A 10,348-nucleotide genomic window follows, 5' to 3' on the forward strand; every position below is an offset into this window, starting at 1 on the left:
ATAACACAGATACCGTTTGCAGCAAATGAGCACACAAAACATGATCTAGATGTTCTGGGAATTACACAAAAAATGCACGACAGCCTGAAAAAGAGAGCAACCGCACCAACGCACACTGTTTAATAATGATTTCCTGATCCCAATAGTGACTAGAAAACTAGTAACTCTTTCAGATTCCAATGTCCAAAACAGTATCAATGCAATAAAGAAAGTACCTATTTGTGAGCTTCAAATGGCTGTTCAAGACTTTCTTTTAATTTTAAGGATTAGGTATAGTTGTGTTAAATGTTTGGATAAGGGACAAGGGACTGATTTATGTCAGTGAATGTCCTTGATAAGACACTAGTACAAATCTGTCTATCAGGACATTAAAGATACGCTACCTGCAGAGTTGAGGGTTGACGCTCTGCTGAAATCCAGCCCCACCATGATTTCTGGTGTCACCGCTGACCAGCTGAGTTTGGCCATGCTGATGTTTGTCCACCGTTGCCTGTCTTGTCTCCGCTTCATCTGCTACCTTTCTGGTCGGCGGTCTAAAGCAACGCATCTTTCCCACCTTCAGCTTTGCTCACTAATGTGCCTTCCTGCTGTATGATCTCTGGATTTAAGCGTTTGAGATTTTAACCCTCTGCCAGCGCCTCTGTGAGTGACGTCACAAGGTGCCAGGTTGACACCGCCCTACAAGTCATGACTTGTCTAACTGGATCTTAGCTCACCGTGTATGTATACAGGAAGCCAAAAAATCTGCCACTGCAACACTGAGGTATGTGTCACAGCTGACAGGAAGAATACCTTAGACTGTGACAAAAAATAAAAATATGAATGCAAAAAGCCAGCAAGAAGTACGTTCTTCTTGGTGGGATTTATATTAACCATTTTTAACTTCAAAACATCTATAGCTGTGCTGCAAGCATTGCACTTTATATATACTATACTTTCTTTGTTGTGATGTTTACATGTGCCACTGTTGAAAAAGAACAATCTGGACAAGTTGCAGCAGTAAATAATACAGAGTGCATTCTCGTTAAGGAAGACGGTGTCAGATGTGGCCAGAAAATTGGCGGAAAATATACGGCCAACCTGAAGCGGCACCTGAAGCCTTGCCACAAGGATATTTTTTTGAAAGTAAGTTACATGTGCTGTTAACATACAGTATTGTATAGCCTACACCGGTGGTTCCCAAATGGTGTGCCTTGAGTTTGGATTTTGGGCCCCATGAAAAGAATCCTTACAGGGCCCCCGACACAGCGGCAACATTTTTTGATGCTATTTAACACACAATTATGCATTTTAATGGTATTTTTGACTATCATTACCATATTTGTGAAAGAAGAACAACGTGACGTCTCCTGAGTTGTATCCTCTTCAGAGGTTACATCATGGAATCTCCGCCTTTTCTTCTGCTCCTTGCTTATCTGAGGTGTAACATTAGTTTCCTCAGCTACTGTATCAACTTTGTCTCAGCTAGGAGAGAGTCCCATGCACATCATAGAAACTGCATCTCTTCTGTCAAGCCTCTGATATTGGCTGCCTCTATGTCAACTGATATTTTTCGTGACTTGAGAATAACATTCCTCTAGTTGATAATTTGCAGTACCTTCAGCCAGACAGTGAAAAGAACAACAGTATCAAATGACAAAGTATTCCTCAAACCATTAGCTTCTGATCTTGCTCCACTGGTGAGACTGCATGTCATAATTATAGGTGCATTTCCACTAGCTGGAGTTCCGGGTAGATTTTTCAGGGCTGGGCTTCTCATTAATTTCTAAGGCAAACTGTTTACAATAGCCAGGTTTCAATACTGATAGTTTTTCCATTTAAAATTTGTATTTCAGGAGGACAATGGATAGTTCAGCTCCCTTGCATTGACAGTTCTTTGTGCTTAATTTCCGATGATTTTTTTTTTTATTACTCGTTTTTTGATTTTGTGATATGTCTGGTTCAAATGTGTTGTTGCTTTGATGAAGCTTAATTTGATGAATTTGTGAAATAAAATTTTCAAATATTTTTTTATAAATATTAAATGAATAATATAGTTGTCTGTTATCTTTTATTTGTCATTTGTAAATAATTATACATTTACAGATATTTTACACGATATGAGTGATAACAAGCGTTAAAAAGGCTGTTTGGCGCAAAAGATGTGCTTTGAGAGTTTTACTAGTCCTTTGGTGTGCCTTGGGCAGAAGTAGTTTGGGAACCACTGGCCTGCATAATGTTACAATGCTACTTGACAATTGGCTCGTGATACATTTTATAGTAAGCTTTAAATTAGTACGTTTTCCACACACTCCTGGCACAAATAGGCTGCTTACTTCAGGCTAAAGTTAGCTTTTGTTACGCTAATGTAAATTTATTATGTGTGTGTTACTGCAACATGTTGACTCATGTTTACATTCAGTGACGGTGTGGTCATCTCTTTTTGTGTTTATGTTCTGTCAGCACGTAACTTGATGTGTCAACCAAATACAGATACATTATAATTTGGCCGCTGCTCAGAATGAAAGATCAGAAAGCTTTACTACAGGGTCAGTTAATAAGCTATGTATTATTGTTTTGCTTGTTTGATAGTTAAGATTATCTATTTTCTTAACATGGTAGTATTTTGACTATTGTTCATGGTATTTTTATGCAATGTGGCAAATTGTTGAACTTACAGATCAGCTGCTATTTTCACAATGTATGTGTGGCACTGCCCAACAGCAATCTCCAATAGTTATTGACCTAAGTCCATTTCTTAAAAGACTATACTACTTTTTTGTTTTTGTAGACTAAAACTAGACTAAAACCTTTTTACGGTAACTTTTCGTCGACTAAAACTGGACTAAAACGATCATATATAGAAGTGACTAAAATTTGACTAAAACTGATAAGCATTTTAGTCCAAAATACTAACATTAAGACTAAATCTAAGACGGTTGTCAAAAACAACAACTGAGTAGACAGGACTAGGGTTGGGCACCGAGAACCGGTTCCAAATAGGGACCGGTTCCTTACGTTCGGTTCCGGACCGTTAAGAAGATGTTTGCATTTCAATTATTTTATTCGGTTCCCAAATGTCTTTATTTATTTTGTATTACTCCGCCCGCCGCGCTCCGTTCATTTTGTATTACTCCGCCCGCCGCGCTCCGTTCATTTTGTATTACTCCGCCCACCGCGCTCCGTTCATTTTGTATTACTCCGCCTGCCGCGCTCCGTTTATTTTGTATTACTCCGCCTGCCGCGCTCCGTTTGTTTTGTATTATCGATACGCCCGGCGTGCGTCGCTTGAACAAAGCCACTACTCCTGCCTGAGAAGGCAGACATGATAATCTTCCTGAACAAGAATTGTTTTTGAATTGTCACATGACATTGTCAATGCTCCCGTTAGTTTTATGTTATTTTCCACCTGGGGTGCAGCTCTTTGTTTTTAGACTGCTACCAACTTGTGTGTTTCAGCAATTCAGCAGTTAGTTAGGGACCCTCCTTGTATTTGAATACCCTAGTTACAGTACAGCAACTAAATTAAACTGTATCAAGTCAACTGGCAGTGTGAATAAATAAAAATGGCCACTGTAAAAGCGTTTTCAAATGAAAAAAAATGATCTTGTGAAATGTTTTTGACCTGTTGACCTGCACCTCCAAGAATCGGAATCGAGAATCGTTTAGAACAGGAATCGAAATTGAGAATCGGAATCATTAAAATCCAAACGATGCCCAACCCCAGACAGGACAGATCCTGCTTTGTCAAAAATGTTTGAAAATGCTAGACCACACCTGGAGCAACATTCACTGAACAGATGAAACTAAGATCAACCTAAAATGAGAGGAAAATTAGATTATGGAGAACATTAGAAACTGAAGCATATAAAATCATCTGTAAAACACATGGTGTCATTGTGATCACAGCGCATGATTCCAAAAGGCATGGGTCACTGATGTTTATCAATAATGTGACAGACAGAAGGAGCCTGATAAGGACCGAAGTTTATAGAAAAAAATGCCCTCTCAGACTGTGATGGATGAGTCAATCACCTAATTTCAACGGTATTGGGCTCCATTTCACTTGTAAAAGACACACCTAAAGGCAAAAGGAAACACAAAAGTAGAAAAACTAGAAGTAGACGTCTAGTAAAGTGTCATAAATGAGGAAATGCAATCTTTGCTGTTGTCAACAGGATCTAGCATTCAAGCAGTGAAATCTTTATTTTATATTCGTTTTTCCCATTTGATTGTTTCTTTTACACCTCTTCCCCTCATGACACCTGTGGAACTGTATCAGAACTATACCTAGCCGGCTGATAACATCAAGGAAAATGGCTGAGGAGTAGATCTGGGGCATAGTGCACAGACTTACCACTCATACAAACACACACACACATGCACATAATGATAAATACACCTCCCCTATTATCCAACCCGTTCCCTGCCTCCCCCCGTATCACCCCTCCAAACACAGTAAACCAGGTTGAAACGCTGCGCCCGGAGGCTTTGGCGATCACCCAGGTGACCTGTACCCCCCCACCTTCACCCTGTGTCTTTACACAGGGAGAAGATGTATTTTTTTCCCCTCCTCTTTCCCAGTGTCATCCTTTCTCAGCTAATGATAATGGCAGTGCATACAGGCTGCAGCCTGTCTACCTATGTCCTATGTTGTCATCTGTTGTGTCTTTTTTTGTTCTCTTGGACAGGCTGTACTGGAACAAATTTCGTTCTGTCCAGACTCTGACTCAATGACAATGAAATTAATCTGAATCTGAATCATGCCAGCAGTCTTATCTGTCCAAAATGTATCATTATTGTCCTCAAAAGAGTGTCCTTTATCTTTTAGATGCAGGTGGACTGCTTAATCTTGACCTGGTTAGCTGGTTCTTGTCTGTTGTGCCATGCATTTGAAGAGTTAGTATTAAGTTTCTGAAAAGTAAAACTCCTCACTGAATATATGATGCCGCTCAGTTTCTGTTACGGTGTTCTGTCTTTCAGGTGAACCAGTTTTTGGCTTTAATTGTTATCTTGTTATCTGGGGTGACAGAGCCTTCTCCATCGCTGCTCCCACCCTCTGGAACTCCCTCCCCAAACACATCCGTGACTGTACAGACCTCTCAACATTCAAATCCCATCTCAAAACTCACCTTTACAGAACTGCTTTTAATGTGTGATTAATGTCCTGTGTCATGTTGTGTCCTCATGTACTGTCCTGTGTCTTGTAATTGTCCTTTGTGTACTGTTTTATGATTATGACTAATGTAAAGCGTCTTTGAGTGCCTTGAAAAGGCGCTATACAAATAAAATGTATTATTATTATTATTATTATTATTATCTTGTGATTGGAGACGATCCTTCTGAGTTTCTGAGACACTCCTGCCACGTGTGGGATAACATTTGTGCTCCTCTTTTTCTTCTCCTCTCTATATCGTGCAGATCTGGGCTGACTTAACAAAGGACATGCACGGGTTTGAGGTGCTGACTTGATGCGCTTGTGCTCCTATTCTTTTCTTCCATCTATATTCTCAGCCCAATAATTTAAACCTCTGATGACCGACAGGTTGTGTTCCAGAGGGTGGCATGAATCAATAAGGAGGTATTGGCATGTGTATGTGGGTTTCTGGCTAACTTTAGAGTTAAGACTTCCATGCTCCTCAAAGTTCATCGTTTTTTGCACCCCCTCTGGTTAAATTGACTTTGCAGTCTACTGAGTTCACCTGATAAGTTACAGCCTGTACTTCTTGGGTATGAACCTTGACCCAGTTGTCTAAACCAGTGTCTCCCAACGTGGGGTCCGGGCCCCCCCTGGGGGGGCGCCAGAGATCTCTGGGGGGGCGCAAAACTTTGTCTGCTTTGAAATTATGCAGTTGTAAAAATGATATTTGCGAGTCATTCATAAGACATTGTTAGGAATAAGTTATGAATGTCTTGAATATTTTGTGTTTTTTATACACTGGTGCCAAACACAGGAAATTATTTCATTCCTTATTATTATATCATTACTCAACATTTAATCTACTCCCACAGGTTGTTAAAAGAAAAATGTTAAAAAAAATTTGGTCCGATATTAAAAGAGACATTTTTCAGAAATATTTGTATGTCCTTTTATGTCCTTTTGTGCGTATTTTGTACATTGGTGACATTGGAGAAAAACAAAGTCATATGTTTACAGAGTAAACCAAAGAGAAATGTATCAAAAAAACATAATTAATGTTCATTTTTTCAATTAAAGACTATTTTGGTGCTAGTACGTACGGGTCCGGGGGCCTGGCTGGTCTTAGACACAAGTAGGAGGGGGCTCTAAGGAAAAAAGGTTGGGAACCCCTGGTCTAAACCAATGGTTTAGTGTTGCTCCCTTGAAGGAACCACTGCAATTTCACCAGAATTTACACAAAAGACTAATAACCTACAGATGACCATTGATTTAGCCCACATAAGAATTATACAGCTTTATAACTCCAGGCTGCAAACCAGTCTTCAGGGTTGAAGGTGAAATGGCATTAAGGACAAAAGAAAAGAAAGTCCAGTTGTTTCGGGAGTCACCATGGCGTGGACTATACGGCAAAAAATAGGTTACGTAATTGTTTAGTTAAAATTCGCCATTAGCTCGATGAAGACAGGAGGTTTTTGGCTCCCCCAACAGGCGAAAAGAAGTACTACCACCTCATGCTTCAAGGAAATGCAGTTCATTCATTGCCGGGATATTTTACTGAGCAACAGACTATAGGCATTTAGCGGTCCCCTTGAGATGTGTTTTAACCTATGTCAATTTTCAGTGTTATTATTTCGTTATAACCTTTCAGAAGATAAATAACGGATGTAAAACCTGCGTGCAGCGTGTCACTGCAGTCCTGGCGAGCAGGAATCAAAAATTTCCCCTATGAATCACAACTTTATTTCACTTTGGTTTAAAAAAATAAATAAATAAAAAAGAGGATGGGCTGAATCATCCTTGGGAGTTGACTGTTTATGAGCATTAAGGTCATAAAATATGACGCAAGCCGGACGACAGCACACCTCTCTGGCTAAAATACCACAGTCACTGTTCATAAACCCCAACAAAATTAACATTATTGAGACACCGACGACGGGACAGAGACGAGAAGAGAGGGCGAAAGGCTTTACTGTGTGTATAAACGGGACGCGTAGATGCGGTCCGGATTAAAGCCTGAATTATGGTTCTGCGTTACACCAACGCAGACCCTACGCCGTAGGGTACACGGCGACCGCGTACCCTACGGCGTAGGTTGTGCGTTGGTGTAACGCGGAACCAAAAATCAGCCTTAAGACGGTTATCATCCTGCCAGGAAACGACGCGCCGCCGGCAAGCTGCTGCCAACGGCTCGAAAATGGCATTCATATCTCGCCCGCATAAATGATAAAGATAAACGACTCGTAAAACATTCATACCTGCATAGTTGGAGGGAGGAAGGTGCATCGTGCGTCTGCGACATGGTGTTGATGAGCTCTCGGGATGCAACGAGATTCCTGTGTGATGTGGAGGGAAATGTGACTCCTCCCGCACTGGTCACTGTGTGTCCGGGTGGGGGGGCCGCTTTTTTTTCAAATGAAAAGTTAAAAAAGGGAAAGAAAAATAAGGGTGTTGCTTGATGCACGTGTTTTAATTTAGGGTGGAGCTCTGCCGAAACAAGAGTGGGCTCACGTCCATGTGGCTCAGGCCTGCTCAGAGATGAGTCGAAAGTGATGGGGCAGAAGAAATCGAAAGCATGTAAATGCGCACTACCTGGTTTCACCTGAAGAGGGCAGCAGAGACCACGTAAACGGTTCCAACAGTGGCGCATTGTTTTGTCTGTTCCTCATCTAACCATCCAACTAAAATCACAGGAATATAAGGAACTATTTAGGAAAATTGTAGTGAATAAATGTTCTGACTGGAGTCACACAACCACCAGGAAACAGGATTGCAATAAATCATCCAGTTTATTTAAATTCACGAGGTGAATGTTGATTTTGTGTTTCAGTTTCAGGATGATTGCCATGATTCTAAATAAAGAAAGAACAAAGTACATTATCTTTACAAATAAATCATGAATTAATTCTTTAAAGCATGTTGAATACATATTACAATGACCAAAAAACTCTCCAATAACCAAACACATGATTTTCAATAACATTTAACTAATTGGATCAAATCTATCCATTCTTCATGTCAGAGACATTTTAACTAAAAGAATATAAATAAACTACTTACATTGGAGGTCAAACCAAAAGACACATGGCAAACACCTGCAAACACCTGACAAACACTGTCAAGGTGAGTGCTTGGAGACAGAGGAGGAAGTGATCTTCAGGCCTTTATTTATAAGGTGGGAGGCACCAATACAGATACCCTGCCTAGGATAGGAGGGAACATGACCTGGCACTTTCATGACCTGGCACTTTCTGACAAAAAATCAGCTTTGCAGAAGAGTTACTGGAATATTTTGTATCTTCTATTATATTGTTTAAGCAACTCCTACAAATTATGTTGTAGCTTACACGTTTTTGCACACACAGTTTAAATATTTGTGTATTCCGCCTTCAGACCAACCCATTTTCTGCTGACCTTGAGAAAAAGGTGTGTATATCTGCACATGAGTTTTATTAGTCTAACATCCATTTAAATGACTGCACATTTATACGTCCCACCCAATGGTTCTATAACTGAAAATTCAGGGCTCCATAAAAAATACATATATATAGGTACAGTAGCCTATATATATTTTCGAAATCAGGACAACACGAGATGTAACCACATTGCAGTTTTATTTGTTTACGGCATATATACAGTATTTGCTGAAAATAGCAAAAAAATAAAATACATCCCAACAGAGATACTTTTTGTGACATTTTATGTCTACACAATTCATCTGCACAGACTCTGTACACTGAAGTCTGTCGTGCAAATTCATACCTACAATGACCCCTTGGGTCTTACAGGGCTGTTTCAATGGCCCCTTTTCACTTAGTCCGGACGGAAGACTAAATATTCAACGTATACATACATGTAAGGAAAAAAATACGGGTCGTCAAAAACTGCCAACTTATACGGGACAACAGACGCGCGAAATTCGAGTATATAATACTCAACCAAAACAATTCAACGATCAATTCTCGCTTTTCATCGTCGGAAACAACGCGGTGAAATACTGTGCATATTTACAAGAGAATCTATCCTAACATGTTGTACATATGTCAAACATAACATAGTCTTTTTCACAGCTTTTTGACGGTTATGCAGATGTCTACCAGGGTCTCCACATGGCAGCGCCGACCTGCAGGCCCGCCGGCGCCCTGCTGGCCGCCGCTGCGCTGCGGGGCTGGCTCTGCGGTTTCAACATGAAGCTGGATTTCAGGCTCAGGAGTTTCTGCTGGATCTGAGGCAAAGCTCTGGAGTTCTGGACGCAGCAGTTCAGGCAAGTCGGGGCGACAGTCGCAGACATCGACTTCTGGATAAAGTCGTCGACCCGCTGGCACGCGTCTTGCTCCAGGCTGGTTTTGGGGAGCGCAGCCGAGACGCGCTGGAGACAGGCTTTGTAACCATCTCTGTAACTGTCTGCAGCGTCTGCAAGGATAATTTAATATTAGCTGCCATTCTTTTTCAAAGACGGTTCAGTCTTCTGTTTATTCATTTGCAAATCGCAAATATTCAATAGCCAAAACGATAACTCACCTTTTGTGTTCATAGTGGGAATGTCACTGAGGAACCTCACAGTCATTTCCAGGATGTCGGCCTTTTCCAGTTTGGAATAGTGGGTTTTCTATAGAAGAAAAAATAAAAAAGCAGGCGTTACACTCTGGAATTTAAGTTTTATAACATTGAATAATAAATCTGCATATGAAAATGTATAACGAACTTACATCTCTGCCTGTGAGAGGGAGGATGAGATTTTTCAGGTGGTTCAGGCTCTCGTTGATACGAGCGCGTCGTCTTTTTTCCATAAGCGGTTTCATTGTCTGAAAAGGGGGAAAGGTAAGTATTATTTATCATTCACGTTGCTTTAAGACACCAATGTAAACATTTAAGAAAATACAGCGAAATTCAGTCACTTTGCTTACCTTCCTGAGCTCCAGTGCCTCTTTCCTTTTAGCAAGGGTAAGCTTTGGAGAGAAGGACAGAGTATCACAGGTCATGTTTGGAGACATTTTCAGCGTCGTCTTTGTGCCACAGAAGTGTTCAACCCCGAGACAGGAGGAGAAGTGTCTCTAACTGCCAGGAGCCGCGCTATATATACCGTTTCGTGGCGTCGGTTTCCGTGCGTCATGGGTACGCCCCCAAGCCAACTCAAAACGATTTGGACCGGCCCCGTATTGGATGAAAGCGTCGCAAAAGCATCATATTTACTAAAATAACCATCTGTCTTTGCTTTTAATCTATGTGTGT

General features: G+C 40.8%; 2 protein-coding genes across 7 annotated transcripts in view; both read right to left on the reverse strand.

The window, feature by feature from the left end:
• acot7 (acyl-CoA thioesterase 7) overlaps nucleotides 1-7,790 on the reverse strand; it is a 53,962-nt gene extending 46,172 nt beyond the window's left edge. For 4 of the 6 annotated variants that reach the window (XM_061735014.1, XM_061735012.1, XM_061735013.1 and 1 more), the window contains exons 1-2: nucleotides 7,709-7,790; nucleotides 7,375-7,519 (exon numbers count right to left, since the gene is read on the reverse strand). In XM_061735014.1, coding sequence (XP_061590998.1) covers nucleotides 7,375-7,519; nucleotides 7,709-7,766 — 203 coding nt within the window. In that variant the 5' untranslated portion in view covers nucleotides 7,767-7,790. Of the gene's footprint in view, nucleotides 1-383; nucleotides 611-7,374; nucleotides 7,520-7,708 lie in introns of those variants that run through there. The other 2 variants (XM_061735016.1, XM_061735015.1) reach the window with 2 other exon arrangements.
• Nucleotides 7,791-9,179: 1,389 nt separating this feature from the next.
• Nucleotides 9,180-10,141, reverse strand: LOC133456522 (transcription factor HES-2-like). The gene is made up of 4 exons (XM_061735017.1): nucleotides 10,024-10,141; nucleotides 9,826-9,921; nucleotides 9,638-9,725; nucleotides 9,180-9,529 (listed from the first exon to the last, which is right to left on the reverse strand). Exons 1-4 carry the CDS (start codon nucleotides 10,108-10,110, stop codon nucleotides 9,210-9,212), a joined length of 591 nt encoding a protein of 196 aa, XP_061591001.1. The 5' UTR covers nucleotides 10,111-10,141; the 3' UTR covers nucleotides 9,180-9,209.
• Nucleotides 10,142-10,348: the final 207 nt, after the last annotated feature.

The sequence above is a fragment of the Cololabis saira genome, chromosome 12, assembly GCF_033807715.1.
Source record: "Cololabis saira isolate AMF1-May2022 chromosome 12, fColSai1.1, whole genome shotgun sequence".
In the NCBI taxonomy this organism is placed as follows: Eukaryota; Metazoa; Chordata; class Actinopteri; order Beloniformes; family Belonidae; genus Cololabis; species Cololabis saira.